At 60.2% G+C, this 21,517-nt stretch overlaps 1 protein-coding gene and 1 non-coding gene across 2 annotated transcripts; both read left to right on the forward strand.

Annotated features, from left to right (window-relative positions):
* AP1B1 (adaptor related protein complex 1 subunit beta 1) lies at positions 1 to 21,514 on the forward strand. Its single transcript, XM_050906561.1, is given in 23 exon segments — positions 1 to 101; positions 1,496 to 1,558; positions 2,665 to 2,770; positions 4,653 to 4,788; positions 5,600 to 5,845; positions 6,695 to 6,885; positions 7,473 to 7,694; positions 9,094 to 9,214; positions 9,435 to 9,530; positions 10,634 to 10,749; positions 11,577 to 11,742; positions 12,661 to 12,759; positions 13,157 to 13,416; positions 13,859 to 14,060; positions 15,021 to 15,041; positions 15,503 to 15,652; positions 16,180 to 16,325; positions 16,921 to 17,050; positions 17,698 to 17,737; positions 17,740 to 17,781; positions 18,301 to 18,387; positions 19,159 to 19,313; positions 20,708 to 21,514. Coding segments are annotated over 22 exon segments (2,844 nt in total). The 5' UTR covers positions 1 to 101; positions 1,496 to 1,521; the 3' UTR covers positions 20,783 to 21,514.
* Positions 16,451 to 16,555, forward strand: LOC127023104 (small nucleolar RNA SNORD125). The gene has a single exon (XR_007767402.1). It is a non-coding gene; the product is annotated as a small nucleolar RNA SNORD125 (small nucleolar RNA).
* Positions 21,515 to 21,517: the final 3 nt, after the last annotated feature.

Below are 21,517 nucleotides of genomic sequence, written 5' to 3' on the forward strand. Positions count from 1 at the left end.
GTCAGGCGCAGAGAGCTGCTGCGGCGCAGCCTGGGAGCTCCCGCTGTTCGCTGGAGAGCCGTCGACCTAGGGGGGAAAAAGAGGCTCTGAATAAATCCCAGGTAACTGAAGCAGGGAGGAGTGTTGTGGCTCACACACGAGGCTGCCCGGGAAGCGGTTTGCTCACGGGGCAGCCTCGGCAGGGCTGGGGTAGCGCAGTGGCAGACTTGCCCCCTCTGTAACAGCATCGAGACCGCGCTGCCAACACCCACAGCGAGCCCCGAATCGATGCAAACTCTTTCTCTCTTACTGCCTGCCAAGCTGGCTCTGGCTGTGCGCTCTGCCCAGCGGGCTCGCCCCCCAGATTTTATCCACATTTTCTTTTTATCCCTGTTGGGGATCCCTATCCAGCTTGGACAAGGAACAGAGGACACAGTTCCTCTGGCTGCATCTCGTGTGCTTGCAGGGAATTGCTGCATTTGGCTTTCAAGATGCTCATTTACATTTTAAAACCATTTGCAAGCTCTTTTTTTTTTTATTTTTTTTTTTTTTTTGACTTGGCTTTGCTTTCCGTGCTCCTGCCCCTCCAAAACAGCAAGGCCACTGCGGGCTTTCAAGGACGATCCTCTGGTTTCTTTGCTGTTGAAGGAAAGATGGGTGAAACAGCCGTAAAAGACAAATCCTTGCTGACCTTTAAGAAGGGCTGTCTGCTGCCTGCACATCGGGCTTCCTCAGCCTGCCAAGCTGTAAATCTGCCCTAAACTGCCTGAATTATATAATATAGCCCCAAGTGCTGGGCGGAAACCCGTTGAATTTAAAGCAACACTGCTGGAGCAGGGATGGTTTCTGGAAGAGGCTCTTTTTGATCTTGCCGGCGTGCTTAGTCAGACGCTGGCAGGCTCGTGCCCCTCTCGGCTGCGCTGTCCTCTCGCTCCGGCGTTGCTCTGAGCCTCGGGTTTCGCTCGGTTCCTCTTCCCATCTCAGAGCTGTTCCCTGCGTAGGCGTGAGGGAGGGCTGGGGGTGAATTTTCCCTAGAAAAGCGTTTCTCGGATGAGGAGACGCAAACCCAGGGGAGATTTGCTGAGCCCTTGCGGCGGGGACGAGAGCTGCCCAGCTCTGCGTGGGATGGGGCGAGTGAAGTGGCTGCTGGTGGTGAGAGAAGCAAGTCGGGGCTGGAGCCTGAGCAGGGGTGAACGCTGGCGTCTTTAGCGACTGCTTTCCTCCTCCTCCTCCTCCTCCTCCACATCCTCGTTAGCGAGCCGGCTGATTCCCCACTCATCGGCAAAGCCCGTGGTGCGCCGGCGTGGCTGCGAGGCACTCGCCCTCCCCGGGGGGACAGGCTCCTCCGGCAGCGTGGGAGCCGAGGGCTTCTCCGGGCGCTTCATCTCCTTGTGGCTCTTCCCATGAGAGCCCAAGCTCTTTCCTTTCCCTGGCTTTTCCTTCCCGGAGCTCTCCGTAGCAACCTCAGCAAGGAAACTATCAACCCTCAACCTTTCTGGTCTGCCTCTCCTCCCAGGGACGTGCCGCTAGCTGGAGACCACCATGACGGACTCGAAGTACTTCACCACCACGAAGAAAGGTAAGAGAGGGAGCGGGAGGGTCACACAATTTCTCCCAAAATAATCAGGCTCTTCTTGCGTCTGTATAAGCCAGACGAGGAGGGCTGTCCCTGCAGTGGGAAGCTGACGGAGGTGCCAACTCTCGTGGGAATGCCCTGAGCCCACACGGGATGCTGGGGCTGACGCCTCGCTCCGACACAGCCCGGGTGGCTCCTGGGCTGCCGTGGGGACAGAGCAACTTGTCACCGACCCCCTGAACCCCGACAAGGCTGTTGGCAGCTGGGTTATCGGCTTTAGCAGCTCAGGAGTGACTACGGGACGCAGCCCTGTCCCGAGTTCCCCTGGGCTGGGACAGAAGCGCTCGGGGTGTTTGACCTAAGCGCTTTCCAGACCAAGGAATTAATGTGGAGGAAAGCCGTGTGGCATCTTCCTCTTCAATCTGCCCGCCCGGGAGTGAATAAAGAGCTCGGCGTGCAGGAGACGATGCTCTTTGGCTGGGTCCGGAGCCGCTGGTCGCCCCCAGCAAGGTGGGGGATTGCTGCCATGTGCAGAGCGGGATTTGGGAGCCACCATCCCTTGCACGGGCTTGAGGAGCGGTTCCCAAAACCTGCCTGCGTTCGCTGCTGCGGGTGCCTGCCGTCATCCGGGCTGCGGTGGGTTCCCCAGGTAGGAGAGGGCCCCCCAACAGCCACGTGCGGGGCTGGGGCTTCGCTGCGTGCTGTGATAACAGCCCCACAGCCAAAAAAATACCTGCCGAATAAACCCCGTGTCCTGTGCTTGGGGTGTGGGGTGCCGGTGCTCGTCACTCCTGCGGTGTCTCTGGTTCTTAAAACCCTCTGGGGCTCTCGTGGGGCTGAAGGAGCCGCAGGGATGCACTAGCAACGCTCATCTCCGTTTCCACGGATAAGAGCTGAGCTCCCAGAGCAGCCCTGGCCCTCGGCGAGACATTTGGGAAATTAAATCCCCCTTCCCAGCTCCTGGCACCCCGGAGCACCCGGGGTGGCAAAGGAGCCCCGGCACGCAGCGGGTGGGAGCTGTGCTCGCCCTCCCCTGGGAGCAGCACCCAGCAGAGGGGTGGGTGCCCCATTCCCTAACCCCTGAGCTCCCCCTTTTCCCCTTCTTCCAGGGGAGATATTTGAGCTGAAAGCCGAACTGAACAGCGACAAGAAGGAGAAGAAGAAGGAGGCAGTGAAGAAGGTGATAGCGTCCATGACTGTCGGCAAAGACGTCAGGTGCGTGGCGGTGCTGTGCCGGCGTCGCCCAGGCCAAACGGTGCCGGGAGGGTGCCTGGATGGCTTGCGGGCTCCTGTTTTCCCCCGTTGCCTTCGAGGGGTTTTTGTACTGGCTTTTTATCTCGGGCGAGGACTGAGCGAACTCCTGGCCATAGCTATACCTCCTGCTACGGGAGGAATATGTTTGTGTAAGCATGGCCGTCTGGCAGGCGGGGGCTCGCCTGGCTTTGATAGTAATCTGGCTAAAAGAGGATTGGTCTGGCCGCCAGATAAGTTGTTGGGATTATTGCCGCTTCCTTCAAGTGTTACTGAAAACAAGCAGAAACCCCCTCGGAGCCTTTATGGCAGAGGGTCGGTGTCTCTGCCTCGGTGTCGATAAGCCTTTTGCAACCGCTCCAGTCCAAAAGGTCGGGCGGCTGCTTTTCCCTCTTCTCCTTTATCCGTCTGACCGAGCAGCACGTGGCCCCTCCGTCCCCTCCTCCCCGCACAGACCCGTCCCCGCGCACCCTTGGCGTTACACGCAACGTCAGCGCTTTGCTTTTCGTGGTGCATTTGAGAGCAGATGGAGGAAAACCGCCGTCTAGGCTCTGTGTTTGCTAAACTGGTGTGTCCCCGGCTCCCAGAGCACTCGCAGCGGCAGGTACCGCTCCGTCTTGGGGCCACCATGGAGAAGATGAGACCGGACCTGGCAGGGACTTGCCCGAGGCTGGTCAGCGCTCGGCAGAAGCCACATCGATTGGAAAGGAAATAGCGGCTGTGGCAGCTCAATTTTTTTTTGTTTTTTTTTTTTTGGTGTGTGCGTATTTTAGGCTGGAAGAAAGCAGTTTATTCAGTTCACCCCTCCCTGGGAGGTGCCGGGAAAGCCTGGTTTAGCCTGGGGTGAGAGCAGCTGAGGTGGGTGGCAGCTCTGCCGGCGGCGGGAGCTCTGCGAGAGAACTAGCAAAGCGCAGTACCCCAGGGCTTAGGGGTGCCCTGGGTTTGATCCTGTAAGCGATGGCCGCGTTCGCGGTGGCAGAGAAGCTTCCAGGAGCCAAGGGACATCTGTCGGGGTGGGATAACTCCTGCGTTAGCCCTCTGATCTTGATTGCCTCTCCTAAGGTGGTTTAAGAGTCTAATTGGTCTGTCTGTGTCTTTAATAGTCTAATTGGTCTGTCTTTATCGTCTGTGGTGAAACAGCATCTCTGGCATCCCGCAGCTTTAGGGCGTTTGGGAAGGGGAAGCCCCCAGCTCGGTGCAGGCAGCTTGGCAGCTCTGCTCCGTCCTAGCAGAGCGTCGTTCTGCTGCAGGGCTCGCCCGGGGGAGCGGGGCTGTTCCTTACGCCCGGTCCCGGGTGTTCACTTCTCTAACGTGACGTTTCTCATGTAGGCCGTGGGGCGAGCGCTCAGCAGTTTGCTGCAGGACAGGTTTAACGTCCGCAAAAGCAGAGGATGGTTTTGGTAGGGCTGCGCGGAAGGCGAGGGGGGAACGACTTGTCTCCCACGTCCTCTCGCAAGTGCCGGAGGCTTTCGCACCGTCCCGTGACGGCTGGGTGATGTTGCACCTTCTGCCGGGGCAGTGGACACGTGCTGGAGCTGGGATACAGCAGAGCCGTGTGGGAGAACTCCATTTCAGTCTGTTAGGGGCTGTTTTGAGCTGCTCTTGATACAGATCCGTAAAAAAAAACCCACGGGGCATGGGTGATTTAGCCATGTCTGCTGCAGGGTGGGCTCAGGTCCTGGGAGAGCCTGGGGTCTTCTGGCTTCAGGAGTGGGTTGAGCCACGGGAAAGGGATGGCCACGCGCCTGGGGAAAAAGCGTGGGGTCCCGTAGACAGCGGCATCTCCTTCCCCCCGGCTCAGCAGCGTAGCCGTGTCCTGCCTTCAGGGAGGTGCTTTGTGTTTCAGCGCTCTCTTCCCGGACGTGGTGAACTGCATGCAGACAGACAACCTGGAGCTGAAGAAGCTGGTCTACCTCTACCTGATGAACTACGCCAAGAGCCAGCCGGACATGGCCATCATGGCAGTCAACACCTTCGTGAAGGTGAGAGGAGAGGGCTGCGTGCCCGAGAGCCGCAGGCTGCAGCGGGTCGGTTCAGCCCACCACCTGCGTCCCCGCTTTCATGCGAGGCCACCACACTAAGCTGCTAGGTAGCCCGCTCCAAAGAAGGGTGCGTGGGCAGGTTTCCAAAGCCTCTCCCTTCAGGAGCTGGGGCTCCCCTAGCTCTAGATAACTGAGCAAATTTGTGCAGTAATGCAGAAGAAAAACATTTTCTTGGCAGCCGTACTGTGCCACTTGCTCTGTCAGTGGCAGCTTCAGTTGTGGGCAGCTCCCGTGATCGAGCTACCGTCATGTGAGCTTACGCGCTGAAGTCTCTGCAGCTGAGAAAGCCCTCGTGATCTTCCAGTTGGAGTTGGGAACTGAAGAGCATGCTTGTTAGGAGCCAAGATATTGCCAAATCGCTTTGTGAAAAGGTTTGGTGGGCATTAGAGGGAGTTTTGGCTTTTTAGGAAGGAAAAAAAAAAACCCACAATAAACCGGATAGATGCATTTCCCAGGTCAGGTTCTGCAGGGTGGCAGCTGACTTCAGGTACTTGGTGTAAGTGATGAAGACATCAGATTGCTGGAGGTGTGTTTGGAGTGAGAACTGGTGGTGTTAAAACTCTGTGGGTGCCAGATCGCAGAACGAGAGATCAAACCTCTCTCTTGGGTGACTTGTTCTCAAGAGCTGAGTGTTAAAACCTCTAGACGTCAGGTACCCAAACGAGGACGGAGGTCCCAAAGCCACCGCTGATGCCTGTGATTCAAGGAGCGGTGGCCTAGGATATCCGACCTCCCCCTCTCATCCCCGCAGGACTGCGAGGACCCAAACCCTCTGATCCGGGCTCTGGCTGTGCGGACCATGGGTTGCATCCGCGTGGACAAGATAACGGAGTATCTCTGTGAGCCCCTGCGGAAGTGCCTGAAGGACGAGGACCCTTACGTGCGCAAGACGGCAGCCGTCTGTGTGGCGAAGCTCCACGACATCAACGCGCAGCTGGTGGAGGACCAGGGCTTCCTGGACACCCTTAAAGACCTCATCTCGGACTCCAACCCCATGGTGATTATTTTTTGCCTTCTCCATCCTCTCTTCTCTTCATCCAAATGGCGGTAAACGCTCTCCCTTCATCTTCCCTTCATCTTCCCATGCTGACTCCCTTCCTCCCATGCTCCCCTTCGCTCTCTTTTTGGTGCTTAACAGACCACTTTTGGGGCCAGCTGTTTCTGAGGGCTGCAGGCTGTGTTCCTTGTCCTGTAAGCCTCTCTCCCGGATGGAAGGTTTCTCCGATTCCTTGGCAGTGCATTATTAGTCTGTTCCCAGTGGGAAGGAGGCTACCCTGGCCAGCTCGAAGCAGGGGATGGTGGCAGAGGGGAGCCGACGCTTGGCTCCGATACCATGTAGCTGGCGGCTTTTGCCTCCGGTGAGGGTTTCCTAGCAGCCTGGTTTTGGCCAGCCTTAGTCTCCCTGCCTTTCCCCCCAGCGTGAGAAACTTTTAAAGCCTGCTTTCCCCAGGGTTTCTCTTCCCCCAGCCTTTGCTGCTCTTCAGATCTTGCCACAGGCGTAGCGGTGAGCCCGGGAGCTGCCGCAGAAAGCGATGGGGCTCCTCAGCGCTGCCTGGGGAAGGGGAGCGAGAGCAGGCTCTTCTGCGCGCCGGGCACGGGGCCAAGGCTGACTCCCGCTGAACATGTGCGAACCGTCGGAGATGTGGCGTGGGTGGTGGGACCGTGCTGGTGGTGATTGCTCATCTCCTGAGGATCAGCTGGTGGGGAGGAGAAGCTGGTGCCCAGATGTCGCTGGGATGCGAGGTGCCGATACTGAGGATGCAGCTCATCCGCTTGCACCGGCTTTCCCCCAGGCTGTTGAACCGCATTTGGTGTCACCTAACACGTCCCTTGTCCCCTCTGGCAGGTAGTGGCCAATGCAGTAGCGGCGCTCTCGGAAATAGCGGAGTCCCACCCAAGCAGTAACCTCCTGGATCTCAACCCCCAGTCCATCAACAAGCTCCTCACGGCCTTGAACGAGTGCACCGAGTGGGGCCAGATCTTCATCCTGGACTGCCTGGCAAACTACATGCCCAAGGATGACCGGGAAGCCCAGAGGTGAGGGAGACTCTGGGTGGTGCTGGGGCAGTGCTGCCTTCAGGGCATCACGGACCGGCCGGAGCGGGGCTGGGAAGGGGAGGAGGACAGGCAGGTATCAACTGAAGGGCCTGACGCTGCCCATTCTCCTCTAAGAAACATCTTCATCCTCCTGACCCTTGGAATCCCGCTGCGGGAGGTGGGACAGTGGGCATCCGCTGGCCACCGTGCCTTGGGCACAGCCATCTGGAGACTGCCGTGGTCCCGTAGCGAGCCCTGTCCCCGTGCTGGCACGGGGATTGTGCTTCTCAAGCTGCTTCAAAATGCGGCCTTACCGTGCAGCAAGGGACGACAGGCACTAGGGAGCTCTGAAAGGGGGTCACTGCAATAGGGTTTTGCAGGGGCTGGGAAATAACCTTCATCAGGGCATTTAAGAGCCAGTTCAGCATCTCTTGGGAAGGTCTCAAGCGCTGCTCAGCTGTCCTGCTGCAAGCTCTGCCAGTGCCTTGTTCTTCTTTGTCGGTACTGGCAGCAACGTTTAAGCAGGAAAACGGGCTGCGATCATTTTCTTTCCCTTCTCCTTCCCCCTCGCTCCCCGACACCTCCAGCATTTGCGAGCGGGTGACGCCCCGGCTGTCCCACGCCAACTCGGCGGTGGTGCTCTCGGCGGTGAAGGTGCTGATGAAGTTCATGGAGATGCTGTCGAAGGACCTGGATTATTACGGCACGCTGCTAAAGAAGTTGGCCCCGCCGCTGGTCACCCTGCTCTCTGCAGAGCCCGAGCTGCAGTACGTGGCTCTCCGCAACATCAACCTCATCGTGCAGAAAAGGTGGGTGCCCCCGGCGCGGCAGGAGGAGACAGCCTGACTCGGGCTTTCCCTCTTCTCTACGGGCGCTGCTTCCCAATGCTTCAAACCCTCTGACTGCAGCGCTGTCGAGGCTTTGCTGACACAACCCATCGTATGGGTTTTTTCTTGTCTATTATTTAAAATCAAGGGCCGAGCGCAGAGTCGGGTGAGGCAATGAGCAGAGAGCTAAGCTGGGATCAGCCAGGAGGGGTTTATTTTAATTTATTGTTTATTTGGGGGAGCAAAGGATGGAAAGGCCAAAAGCTGAGACTTTGGTTTAGTCATTAAATGTCTAGTGAGGAATTTTTGTGATACCAGCTTGGTTCTATGCAGTTGTCCTCTTTGAATAAGTGCTGAGAGTCCTTTTGTCCCTTTGCTGACCTAAAATTGCTGCTGGACGGGAGGTGTCCGAGGCCCCACACACGTGCCCCGAGCAGAACTGGCCAGCTGGAGAGCCACGCTCCTCCGTGACAGCCCCAGTCAGATGATTTGTCGTCCTACCAGTTATCGCCGTGGTTGTCTATTAAAAATAGCAGCAATTTCTGGGAGAAGTGGAAAGCAATTAGTGTCCCTGGGAGCGGGAATGTGGAAGGCAGGTTGGCTCCTTGGAGCTGGACCTGGCCTATCTCTTTCCCAGCTTAGAGAGAGGATGATCCGGTGAGAAAGGTCCAGCCTAGCCCTGGGGTCTGGATGTGCATCCCTGCTCCCCCCAAGACGTCCCTTCCAACCTTGGCAAGACAAACGTCCCCTGTTGCCTTGCGTCTGGTCTTTGTTTGCGGCAAGGTTGTGCTCTGTCCCCTGCGCGCCAGCAAAGGGGAGCCAAGGGACAGAGTCCTCGGCGGGATAATCGCGGTATCTTGGATTCCTTGGCATTGAACGGGCCCCCGAAACCTTGTGCTTGTGGCCAAGGAGCCTCGTCCTCCTGGCCCAGAGCTGCTCACTCTCCGGCTTTCCCCAGCTTATGTCCTCGGTGTCCTCGAGCCTTCACCATCCCAGCTCCAGCCTCGGCTGGGGAGTGATGATTCGTGCTGTTAGCTGGCTAATGGAGTAATGAATGTGCACGGACTCGGGGCGTTAGCTGGCTGCAGGGTCAGGCGAATGAATCCTCATCCGTCTCCTGACCGGCATGCAGCTTTCTGGGGAGGACAACTCCCTTTCTGCACTGCTTTGCCTGCTGGTCGCTGCCTGGGTCAGAGCCTGGAGGTGGGAGAAGAGCTCAGATCTTGCTTCTGCCACTGGAGAAATCATCTGATAGCAGTATCGGGTGTCCAGAAAGCTCGGAGAAAACCATGCTTTCTGAAAGATTTTTTGATGTCTCTCTTTATGGTCAAAGTGAAGGAGCGTGTGTCTCCCTTAATCGCTCCCTCTCGTTGTCCTCCAGGCCCGAGATCCTGAAGCACGAGATGAAGGTGTTCTTTGTGAAGTACAACGACCCCATCTACGTCAAACTGGAGAAGCTGGACATCATGATCCGCCTGGCTTCCCAGGCCAACATTGCTCAGGTCAGGGTCTGCCCGACTGTGCTGGGTGGGCACCGAGCGGGATGTGCAGGGTGCTCCAGCTCCGCCGGGAGGGGATTCGCCCGAGAAATCCTAGACCCAGCTTTGCAGGATGTGGACGGGAGCGACTGTACCACCCAGTCTGCTTCTGCTGGGTCACTGCCCTGCTTTTCTGGTGGCTTTTCTTGCTGCCGGCCTCTCACTGTCTTGTCCCCTCTGGCAGGTGCTGGCAGAGCTGAAGGAATACGCCACGGAGGTGGACGTGGACTTCGTAAGGAAGGCGGTTCGAGCCATCGGCCGCTGTGCCATCAAGGTGGAGGTGAGGGCTGGGTCGCTTCGGGTCCCGATGGCAGCTAAGCAAGGCATCGCTCTCCAGCATGTGTTGGGTGAGCTGGAGGTCATCTCACCTCAGGAGTTAGCGCTGCCCCGACGAGCTAGTGCCTTCGTGGGCCTGGGGATGAGCCACAGTTGTTCCACGGGGCACGTACGGGGTGTAAGGAGGGTATTTCATCCCCTTACCCTTTGCTGCTGGAGCTGTTTTAGGATCCCTGCCTGCCCCGTGCCGCGTTGCAGACCCAGCTGCCTGCAGCTGTGCCCGGTGTGTTAATGCAGCGGATGATGCAAGTGGCTTGTTCGGGGACCGCAGCCGGGGCTGCGAGGGAGCTAATCCCTTCCCGAAGGGCCAGGAGGCTTTGCTTTCCCTCGGGGGTAATTTGAAGAAGGGGATTATTAAAAACCTTGCTGTGGCTCTGCATGGCCCGGGGACAGGCAGGCTCACAGGCAAGGTCGTGGAGCTTTCAGGCAGCTGATATTGCACCGGCTTTACTGCAGAGCATCCTCGATCACGTGAGACAAACCGCTCGACACCAGCGAGCCGGGCACTGGTGGGAGGCAGGAGGAGACGCGCTGGAGCTGGCTCAGGCTTTGCCTCCCACTGGGAGCTGAGCTGGCCTGGCTCTGCCATTAGATCGATCCCTCCTCTCCACAGTGAAGCCAGCCTCTCCCAGGGGGATTTATTACCACGGCATTAGCTCTGTTTTTCCCTCTCTATTAATGCTGAGCCGGATGGCTGTGCAGATCCAAACTAAGGCGAGATCCAAGACGCTGCTGCCCCGGCAAGCCGAGTTCTAAGCTTGCTGCTGCGCTCCTGCACCTGATGGCCTGAAATGCATCCCGTGGGAGCAGGGAGCAAGCGGCATTGGGGGGAGAGGAGGCTCTGGGAGCGTGCAAGGGGGATGAGGAGGAGCCAGACCTGGATGGGAAGGGGAGACCACACTTGTGTGTCCCCGTTCTCGTCTGGGTTGGGTTTGGGGGAGGTATGGAGGGGATAAGGCAGCAAGGAGGGGGTGTGGGAAGGGCAGTGGAGGCTTTGGGATGGGGACGTAAGAGCATCGCCACTGACTGACCGAGTCCCTCCGACAGCAATCGGCCGAGCGCTGTGTCAGCACCCTGCTCGACCTCATCCAGACCAAAGTCAACTACGTGGTGCAGGAGGCCATTGTCGTCATCAAGGACATCTTCCGCAAGTACCCCAACAAGTGCGTGGCGGCTGCCCGCGAGCCTCGGGGTCTCGGGTGGATGCTCCCGGTCCTAGACAAGCTCTTTCTGCCCCTCTGTGCTCGGGGGGGGGCCCTACAAAGAGCCAGGCGTGGGCGAGGGACGGGCTGCTGCTCCCTCCTGCTGGGATGGTCGGTGGTGAAGCCATCTGGAGCCTCCCTTCAGTGAAGGTGGCTTTGGGTTTTTTGCCAGTCGGGGTTGTGATCACCGGTCAGTGCTGCCCCAAGAATTAAGCTGGGGGCAGGAAAGCCGTCCCCAGCCCCACGATGGCAGTCCTAGATCCAGAGACCCAAATGGACAGGAGCTGCCAGAGACTTTGCGGTCCCTCGCGTCAGCATAAACCGTCGCTGGCTCTTAATTCAGCGCTCCTGATGCTGGAGCGAGGGCGGCAGAAGGAGAGGGGAGCGTTCCAGCTGAGCCAGGATGAATAGGCAACTGCATGATCAGGAAGTCGTGTCCTAATAGTGGTAATAAATACTAATGAACTGAATTAGTAACGAACAGGAACTCTGCACAAATAGCCAGCGACTCGGGGCTGCTGCAGAGAGGAGGGAGACCAGATGAGTGGGGCTGAGAAGTTAATTCAGCAGCGGGGCTGGGACCGGAGAGGGATCGGCGTGGGCAGCGTCACGCTTTGCCACAGCCTTGGAGAGAGGGGACAGCCCCAGAGAGGTGGCAGGGGCTCTTGCCTGTGCCCTCGGCGATGTCCTGGTTCTGCTGAGGGTGATGGGACGCGGTTTGGAGTTGGAGTGGAGGTAGGACTTGGTGTTTCTTGCTTTCGGTGAACGCGTGTCCTCTCCTCGGGAAGGTACGAGAGCGTGATCGCCACCCTCTGCGAGAACCTCGACTCCCTGGATGAGCCCGAGGCCCGGGCTGCCATGATCTGGATCGTGGGAGAGTACGCCGAGCGGATCGACAACGCCGACGAGCTGCTGGAGAGCTTCCTGGAGGGCTTCCACGATGAGAGCACCCAGGTGCGGTGGGATGGGGGGGCAGCCCCCGCCATGCGATGGGGGGTCTGGCTGCCAGCAGGACCAGCTGGTTGAGGGGTGACACAGTGACAAAGCTTGTGCTAATCGGAGTGTAACGAAGCAATTTCCTCTAGCAGGGTCGTGAAGGTGTTTTTCTTGCAGGCACTTGGGGCAGTGGTGACCTGTGTGTAGAACGTGGCCCATGAAATGCCACCGTGGTGGTGTCCCAAGCACCTTCCCTCCTTAATAGCAGGGAGGGACCAAGTGGTCACCTGGTCATTCCTCTGTGCCAGGACAGGACTAGCCCTTTGGAGCTGGAAAAAGGAGTCAGACAGCTGAAATGAGCAGAGGGAACCGTGCCTGCCCATTCTGCCGGGGCAGCTGAGGCCAGTGGTTTTACCTGTGGAATTTTGAGGGGTTTCCATCTACGGAAACTTCCTACAAACCCCACTGTGCAAAGCACCGTGAAACTGAGTCGTGGTGAACAGGGGAAAGTCTATAAATGCAAAAGAGCAAAGCCAGCAATCCTGGCCGCCCTGTCTCAGGTCTAAAGGGACTGTTGGAGGTGAACTGCTGCTGCTTATCCTCGTAAAAGTCAGAGGATGCTCTGCCCTTCGCCCTTGTGGGACCGTGTAACCCAGTCCCAAGATCTAGCCCAGTAACCTCTGTATCAACCTGCGGCTCTGACGGGCTGAGAGTGCGGTAATCGGCTTGAAACGGGCTGCAGACCTGGCTGGGAGCTGTGCAGGGTGCCCTGACGCTTGTCACCGCCGCTTAAGCCGTCGCCATGTGTTTGGTCCCTTGAAAGGCAGCTTGGGGTTACGTCCCGGCAGCACGTACAGGAAAAATTCCTGTGTTCTTGCACAAAAATGGTGTGGTCGGTCGGTCTGTCTCTCCCTAACCCTGCTCCTCTGCCCACAGGTTCAGCTGCAGCTGCTGACGGCCATCGTGAAGCTGTTTCTGAAGAAGCCCACCGAGACGCAGGAGCTGGTGCAGCAGGTCCTGAGCCTGGCCACGCAGGTAATGGCTCCGGCGTGAGGGAAGGGCTTCCCGTGGGCTTCGCCGTCTCCCCCCAAGGCAGCGGGAATGGCTTGGTAATGCAGCACCCGTGAGAGGAGGCAGATAATTGGCGCTTAATTCTGGAAAAGCTGATGGTTAAATTCCTAGAGAGCGAGGACACCGTCTCCCATAGCACAGGAGGCATCTTGTGCTGTTTCCCTGCTAAGGCTGGTGTAGCAAAGCGGTGTAGCCTCTGTACAGCAGAGGTGTGACATAAATAACTTTAACTTTTATCCCCATGATCCCTCTAATACTACAGCAAGAGTTAGATGGGGCCAAGATGCTCTGAGTTGCTCTGTAGTAGCTGCAGCTTTCCCTGCCCGATGGTTTCGGCACTAACCCCCCATGCTTCCCGAAGGACTCCGACAACCCTGACCTGCGGGACCGGGGCTACATCTACTGGCGCCTGCTCTCCACCGACCCCGTGGCCGCCAAGGAGGTGGTGCTGGCGGAGAAACCCCTCATCTCCGAGGAGACGGATCTGATCGAGCCGACGCTCCTGGACGAGCTGATCTGCTACATCGGGACGCTGGCTTCCGTCTATCACAAACCTCCCAGCGCCTTCGTGGAGGGGAGCAGAGGGGTCGTGCACAAGAGCTTGCCCCCGCGAACGGGCTCGTGAGTATCTCTGCCTCCCCAGGGTGACTCCCCACCCCGCGCTGGGATTTCCAGGGCTGGATCCGTGTGGTGGGCAGGTCGGATGCTGAGCCAAGCGGCTGCGGGGCTGCCGTGGCCACGCGCAGCACCGTGCAGAGCTGCCTGTGTCCGGTGTGCTCGGAGCTGAGCTGAGGGTCCCCTTCCCAAGGGGAGGTTCCCCTGTAGGAGCCGGGCTGTATGGATTCAATACTGTCCTTACAAGGCTGAAGGGGTGAGCTCAGACCTAAGTGGAAGGTGATCTCGATGAGAATGTGTTGAAGTGTTGGGAGCCGTGCTGAGACGGGATGTCTCTTTGCACGCTCGCTGCAAAGCCCAGCTGGGTGAACTTGTGTCTCCAGCGGGACCTGTCGGCTCAGCCGGAGCTCCTCAGCATCTCGCGTCTTTCCCTTGCCGTTCCCTCTAGGAGCGAGAGTGCCGAGAGCCCCGACGCAGCTCCCTCGGGGGTGCAGGCGGCGGAGCAGCCGGCCGTCATCCCCACTCAGGGAGACCTGCTGGGTGACCTGCTGAACCTGGACCTGGGCCCGCCGGTGAGCGGGCCTCCCATCGCGACCTCCTCCGTGCAGATGGGCGCCGTGGACCTCCTCGGAGGTGGCTTGGACAGCCTGGTACGTCGCAGCCCCGCGCGCTCCTTCCCCCGATGCCTGGCTACTCTGGCGGCATCGTGCTGGGTTTGATGCTGGCTCCTGTCTGGAGCTCCTGGGGACGGGATGGGCTTCTCCGCCCGGAGACGTCTGGGCTAGTCCTTTCCTTCTACAGCTGGTGAAGAGAGAGGGGCACTGCACCTTAATTTATCTTATCAGATGGCTGGAGTGGGGCAGGGGGTGTTCCTGAGCGCCTTTTCTCTCAGTACATGAGGTCTATGTAGATGCTTCCACTGTCCGTGCTGTGCTGCAGGGGCGACTGCTCTTTCTGGGTCCCCCTCTGAACCCCACAGCTGCATAAAACAGGGACGTGCCCCAGGCTGCTGCCAGGCCGGGCCGAGACGTGCCCGCTCCCAGCCTGGAGGGTGCTTTAACGGGTGTCTCCTGTGCTGGGAGATCTGGAGGTGACAGCTTGTCCTCCTGGGAATGCAAACCAAGAAGCTGTTTGGCTGCAGGGGGAGGAGGGATGGAAACCTCTGCCTGGTTGGAACCGCCTGCCCCACGGGTGCTGGCCATGGTCCAGGCTCCCCGAAGGAAAAGAGTTTGGAGTGGTGTTTTTTTTTTTTTTTCCACTGCTCATAAAATCCAGCAGATATCCCCCAAGGGGAGGCAGCATCACCGTCTCTTCGCCTTCTGCCTCTCCTGGTCCGTAAGCCCCCAAGTGCCGCCCTGGCTCTTTGTGGGCTTGCAGGGTTTGGTAACGGGTTGGCGCTGAGTGCGGGGACGAGAGACTCCGGTCGTGCTCCGTCCCCTGGCTCCAGGGCAGCCACGGACAGACAGATGGACGTGTTGGCAGTGCGCCAGGACTAACCTCTCTTCCCTCCCCTTCCCTTCTCTTGTGTCTCTGTTTTTTGTCTCTTCTCTCCTGGCTTGTCTCTGCATGTGGCTGGCTCTTCTCTCCACCTTGCCTGCTTCTGCTTGGAGATGGGGGACGAGTCGGAAGGGGTATGGATCAGCCCTTTTCTTAGCCCTCTTGACCATGCGTAGCCCCAGCGGCCGTGCCCACCCCTGCCTGCCCCTGCTCCCCCCCCCGTGCAGCCTGAGCCCCAGTGACACCTCGCTTCCCTCTGGGGACAGCCAGGCCCCCAAACAGCTCCTGGCACGCCAGGTCTGGGACGGCCGGGCATCCCTGCCGACTCTGGGCCCTCGCTCGCCCACACTGATGCTTTTCGAGAGTGCCCTCGATGGGGCATTTTGTGGGACCCCTTGTGCCCTCGGCACGCTGGCCCCTGCCCCTGCTGACGCCCCTTTCTTCTCTTGCAGCTGCGAAGTGATGTGGGAGGCAGCCCTGCCGTGAGTGTGCCCTCTTGCCCAAACCCTTTTCTCACCCTCTGCATCCTCCTCCTCCTCCTCCTCTCCCCGGCCCCGGCGGTGCCCCCCGTAACCCGCTCCCTTGTCCCCCGCAGATGGGCGGCGGCGGCGGCAGCTTCGCACCAGCGCCCAGCACCACGATGCCGGTGAACCTGGGGGCACCCCTCGGCAGCGGCCTGGGAGACCTCTTCGACCTCACTGGTGGGGTGGGCACCCTGTCAGGATCCTACGTGGCACCCAAAACGGTGAGTGGGACAGCCGAGCCCCAGCCGCCGGCTGCTGGCGAAGCTCAGGGCTGCGGCATTAAGGGGGGGCAGAGACCCCCGTGCCCGCTCCCCGTGGCAGGGCCTCCCGGGGGGGAGGTGGAAGACGAACCCCCTTTTCCTGGCATGGTAGCAAGCCGAGCGAGGGCGGTGGTCTGCAGATGGAGAGGACGTTACAGTGCTTGCCCAGGCACGGGGATGCGGGGCAGAGGGCGGTCTGCTTGTTCCCCGGGTGGCCTGGAGCCCTGCGCGGAGGGGAGAGCCGGGATCTGTCAGGTCACGTCTCTGATTTTGGGGCTGTGCTGTTTCCCGGTGTGCGGGGTGAGGTTTGGAGGAGGCAGCAGCAGCAGCATTCCGCAGCCCTGGCTGGGGTTGAGGGCGACTGTGCCTGTGCTGACTGTGAAATGCCCCTGGTTTACAAAACACCCTGCGCGGCTCTGCCAGGCTGGAGAACACCAAAGGCTTCGCTTTGGGTAAAACCCCAAGGGTTTCTTGTCTCCTTCACCCAGGTCTGGCTCCCTGCCATGAAGGCCAAGGGGCTGGAGATCTCCGGCACCTTCAGCCGGCAGGTGGGCTCCATCTCCATGGACCTCGTGCTAACAAACAAAGCCCTCCAGGTCATGTCCGACTTCGCCATCCAGTTCAACCGCAACAGGTGAGGTCCCTGCTGGGCTGCGTCACCGGCGACCGGGGAAGATGCTGCGTGACACCTCCGAGCTCAGCCCCGGAGCGGTTTGCCTGCGGAAAAGGGTGGGAGGAAGGGGCCGCAAGGCTGCAAGGGCTGGGAACAGCCTCACGTGATGACCCTTCTCTCTCTGATGGCTGTGGTGGTGATGATCATCAAACCAAAGCCTCTAAGAAGTTGACTGAAGAGGCCGTTCCTCTGGGGTCTGACCGCTGTCCCGTTATTTGTCCTCCTGGTGAACTGATGCTTCCTTTTCCCTCAGAGGGACACCACAAGGGATGGCCCTGAGGGAAAGGTGCAGGAACGCTAAAAATGGGTGCGAGTCTGTGTAGGAGAAAGGGGTGAGATTTTAGGGCTACCTGTTGTTGCCCCAGGGTGGGCCGGGCAGGAGCCAGCCTGCTCCTGGACTGCGCAGGGGTCAGCAAGATGAGCCGGGGTGTTCCTGGGGTCCGGGTGAGGGAAGGCAGGGAGTCCCCAGGCTGGTCCGGAGCGGATGGGCAGTGCATTCTGCCATCGTCTGCTGCCCCCCACCCTGACCCCCTGTCCTCCTCGGGTGTCCCCCCAGCTTCGGCCTGGCCCCGGCAGCTCCTCTCCAGGTCCACGCGCCCCTTGCCCCCAACCAGTCCGTGGAGATCTCCCTTCCGCTGAACACCGTCGGCTCTGTCATGAAGATGGACCCCCTGAACAACCTCCAGGTGGGGAGCGCCCGGGGGTCTCCCCTCCTGGGGAGCTGGCGACGGGGCAGGGGGTGCCCCGGGGTGGGTTTGCTCCCTCGGGAGGGAGCCGGAGGGAGGTGTGACAGCAGGAACCAGGCGAGAAGAAACTCTCAGCTCATCGTCTTCTCTGCTGTCAGAACTCAGTCTGACTCCAGTTTGACATCCAGCTCCACGCAGACCGCTTCCTCTGCGGAGGAAGATCCGCGCTGACAGCAGCAGAGCCGAGCCTTGGCTGAGCAGCTGCTCGCGGCGTGCCGGCGCGGGGGCAGACGGTGGGGACGGGCTGTAGTTCCCGGGAGGGAGCTGGGAGAGAAGGGTAAGGGGGTGCAGCCCCAGCAGCTCCCCTATTTCCCCTATACACTGGGGACAGTATAGAACGCCTGAGAGCGTGCCGGCGTGCGGGGCATGGATGCTGGCCTCTCCGGCTCCTTCAGGCGGCTGCCAGTCTCTTGCCTCTGATGCTTGCTGGAGTGACACCTGGCTCAAGGGAGGGATCGGTGATGTACGATGGGATGGGATGGGATGGGATGGGATGGGATGGGATGGGATGGGATGCTCGGTTTGGGAACCGCCTGCCTGCTGTAGGTCAGAGGAGGTGTTGACATCCCCATGTCCTTCTGTCCCAGGTCGCGGTGAAAAACAACATTGACGTCTTCTACTTCAGCACCCGTACCCGCTGCACATCCTCTTTGTGGAGGACGGGAAGATGGGTGAGTTGGAGCGTGGGTGGCTGTGGCTCCTGCAAGGTGCACTTCTGCCACCGGTCTCTAGGTGCCATCCTGGCCCCTGAAATCCTCCCGGCCGTGTTCCCAGCCCTGGGGAGGGAGCCACGAGGAGCCAGATGCCCCTGGCAGTTGCAGATGGGGACACTGCCATGCCAGCGTGACCAAGCTGTGGCTACCTGAGATGGCCTGAGCCACCTTCTAACTCCTCACTGCCAGGGAGAGCTTCGCTCGCTGCTTATCTTGCCTTCTCTGGCACTCGCCAGCCTCTTCCCCGAGGCAGCGGAGCTTGCTACCCCCCCCCAAAGCGGGTAGCTTTCCTGCGGCTGGGTGAGGCTGGTCTTGAGAAGCTGCTGGAGGGGGTGGCGGCGCGGCAGGGTGAGATCCCTTCAGCCGCCGGCGACGTGGCAGCGTGGCCCCCGTGCTGTAGCACCTTCGGGAGGTGTGTGGGGGGGGTGGGCAGCCGGTGCTGTGGCTTCACTGTGTTGGTTTCCTTCCTTGCTGCAGAGCGGCAGATGTTCCTGGCCACTTGGAAGGACATTCCCAACGAGAACGAGGCCCAGTTCCAGATCAAAGACTGTTCTCTCAACGCAGGTGGGTTCAAACCCTTCGGAAGGACCTGGCTCAGCTTGCGGTGGTGACCAGCTCATCCCAGTTACCCCAGCCCAGGCTGCGGGGAGACGACAGCCCCTTCCCCCTGTGCCCACCCTGTATCTCCAGGAAGGAGCTGCTGCTTTGCTTGCCGTTGACTAGTTGTAGAAACTTGGCAGCCTCGGAGACGCTCTGCCCGGTGGGGATGTCCCCGCCGCCGGGGACAGTTGCCGTGCCCACCCTGGGATCAGTCTCAGCGCGGAGAAGCTGAGCTGGATCATGCAGCCCTGACGCTGCCCAGCCTGACAGCAACCTGTCCTGGCCAACCCACGGGCAGGGCAGCGGTCCCGTGCTTGCGGGCAGAGCAGGCAGGAGCCAGGGCCAGGCTCCCTGACGCCTCCTCGCTCCCCCGGCTCCTTCTCCGGGTGATCTGGTGCCAAGCAGGACGTGCCAAACCCTGGGCAGGGACAGCCAAATCCTTTCAGTCCCGCTGGCAGCAGCGAGCTGACCTTTGTGGAGTGAAGCGAGGCCGCTCCACTTGTGAATCGAGCTCTGGGCTGTTGCCTGCCCTCCCCGGGGAGGACCTGGGAGCCGGGTTGAATAGAAGCCCTTCTTCTCGCTGTGGGGGACGGTGGGTTTTGGATGTGCTGCGTTGCGGGGTGGGGAGAGGGAGGGGAGGAGGAGAAGGGGCAGGAGCAGGTCCAAAGGGAGCTGGTGGGCAGCCCGGTGCCCTGCCCCGAGCAGCCCCCGCAGCAGCTCTCTCCTCCCGCGCAGATGCCGTTAGCAGCAAGCTCCAAGGCAGCAACATCTTCACCATCGCCAAGAGGAACGTGGAGGGCCAGGACATGCTCTACCAGTCCCTGAAGCTCACCAACGGCATCTGGGTGCTGGCAGAGCTCAGGATCCAACCCAGCAATCCCAGCTTTACGGTACGCCCTTTCCCCTGCCTGCCTCCGAAACAGCCCCGAGGCGGCTCCGAGCCGAAGCTGCTGCCTTGCCCTGCCTGCCCCGCTCTCTGCTCGGAGCTTGGGTTGGGCTGGATGGCCCTGCGGCACATCTGCGGTGGTGGGATCCCCCCCACCTCGGCTGCTGTTGGTGCCAGCTCCCTCCCCTGCGCCAGTCCCGGCGTCCCTCTGGCATGGGGAGGGCGAGACACGGTCTGTGCTGGCCGCCTGGGCTCTGCAGCAACGCTCGCTCTCCGCTGGGCTGCCCTCCTAGCACCGGGGAGGCAACCGTGGTGGCAGCTAAAGGAAGCAGAGAGGTCCCAGCACACCCACACATCGTTAAAATAAAAAACCCCGACCCCATCCCCTTCTCGGGGCATCTCTGGCTCTGCCTGTGTGCTGGGCAGCCTGACTGCAGCTGCAGACAGCCTCGGAGCAGAGGTCTGTCCTCGTGTCGGGCACGAGCCATCCCGATGTCCTGCTTGCCCCAGCCCGGTCCCTTCCCCACCTTCCTCGCAGCCTGTTTTCTTTGGGTTGGGACGAGCTGTGTCGCCTTCACTCACCTCTCTGTGTATCTCTGTACCTGCTGCCTGCCTGCCCTCGCCGGCCTGCCCGCTGTTGCAGGATTTGGAGGTTAGCAGACGGGTTTTTACCCCGGCTTTGGGCTGTCTCTGGCTGCTGCCTGGTTATTTCTCCCCGATATTTTTACCTGCCTGCCAGCTGCCCTGCCAGCCCCGCGTGTCTCTTGGTGCCTCTTGCCTCTCCCTCCCGGCAGGGCTGGCACGAGGCCGGCACCGCTTCGTCGGAGGTGAATGTTTTGAAGGGTCAGGGTGTTCCCACCACCCTCCTGGGCTCACTTGGCATGAGGATATAGCTACAAATCCTTATCCCGGAGGATTCCCCGCTCGGCACCCCTGTGCTGAGCTCTCCCCGCTCGCCTGCGGGCTGAGGAGCTAATTGAGTTCGGAGTCATTTAATATTTAATCTTTGAGCAAATAACCGAAGGGGGCTCGTACTGCTTAGGAGAGGAAGATGCCTTTGGGGGAACCGTTCACCCTCGAGCTACAGGCAGTGAAGCAAACCCCAAGAGATGAAGCGTGTGTGCGCGCCTCTGCCTGCCCCCCTGCCCTCCCTGCCTGCGCTGCATGTGGATGTCTCTGCTCCTCATCCGGGCGGGGGGAGCACTGGCAGCCCGGGGAGGGCGTTTAGGGGGCTCGGTGCCTTTAAAATCTTCTTTTATCCAGCCGAAATAAGGAGCTGAGGCCGCCCCGTGCCCCGTGGCGGGGGGAATGCTGCAGCATGCTTTGTGCTTTGGGGTTGGTGGCTCACCGGCGTGGGGCGAGGTGCCATGACCCCCTCTGCTCCCTCTCTCCCCGCAGTTGTCCCTCAAATGCCGAGCGCCGGAGGTGTCCCAGTACGTCTACCAAGCCTACGAAACCATCCTGAAGAACTAAGGTGCTGCTGCAGCCCCTTCTCTTCCTCTCCTCCCTTTCCCGCCCGAGGAAGCGGGGCAGGACCCGTGTGCATGTCTTCTTTCCTTCCTGCCAAGGAGCCAGCCCCTGGGAATCTCCCTCCAGCCCCGGGGCCCTGCAAACAGAACCAGTGCTCCCATCTCCGGCGGGACTGGGGCGAGCGGAGGAGGGCAGGGGCGTCCCGGCCAGTCCCTACATCCCTGTAGAAATCTGTGTGTGAGTGATGCAGTGTCCTCCTTGCTGATGTTGCCCCGTCAAGAGCCCTGTTTCACCTTCTGGGTCCCTGTGACTGCTTTTTTTTTTTAACCGAGCCGCCGCACGTGGGGGGCTGCTCTCCTCCCCTGCAGAAATCCACCTCCCCGCTGGCGCTGGGTTTCGTGTCTGCCCGGGGTGGTGTCTGGTGAAGGGCTCAGCACTCCTCAGCCCTAGGAAGAGCACCCCGGGGCTCGCTCTGAGTCTTTTTGGTGCACGTTGGGGCCCAAAGTGCCGTGGGGTTGGGTGGCTCTTGCTGCAGATCCCCTTGGTGCACCAGGGAGGAGGTGGGAAAAGGCTTTGGCTTCTTCCTTCCCCTGCGGCAGCTCCTGCCTCTCCCCGGTTTCATCCCCTGGTTCAGGAGAGCTGTGGGTGAGCCCCCAGCCCTTTGAAGAAGGGTCTCTTCCCCATGGGAGCTGTTCCCAAAGGTCCCAGAAGGGCTCGAGGAGCTCAAATTAGAGGCTG

The sequence above is a fragment of the Gymnogyps californianus genome, chromosome 16 (genome assembly GCF_018139145.2).
Source record: "Gymnogyps californianus isolate 813 chromosome 16, ASM1813914v2, whole genome shotgun sequence".
NCBI classification, from domain to species: domain Eukaryota; kingdom Metazoa; phylum Chordata; class Aves; order Accipitriformes; family Cathartidae; genus Gymnogyps; species Gymnogyps californianus.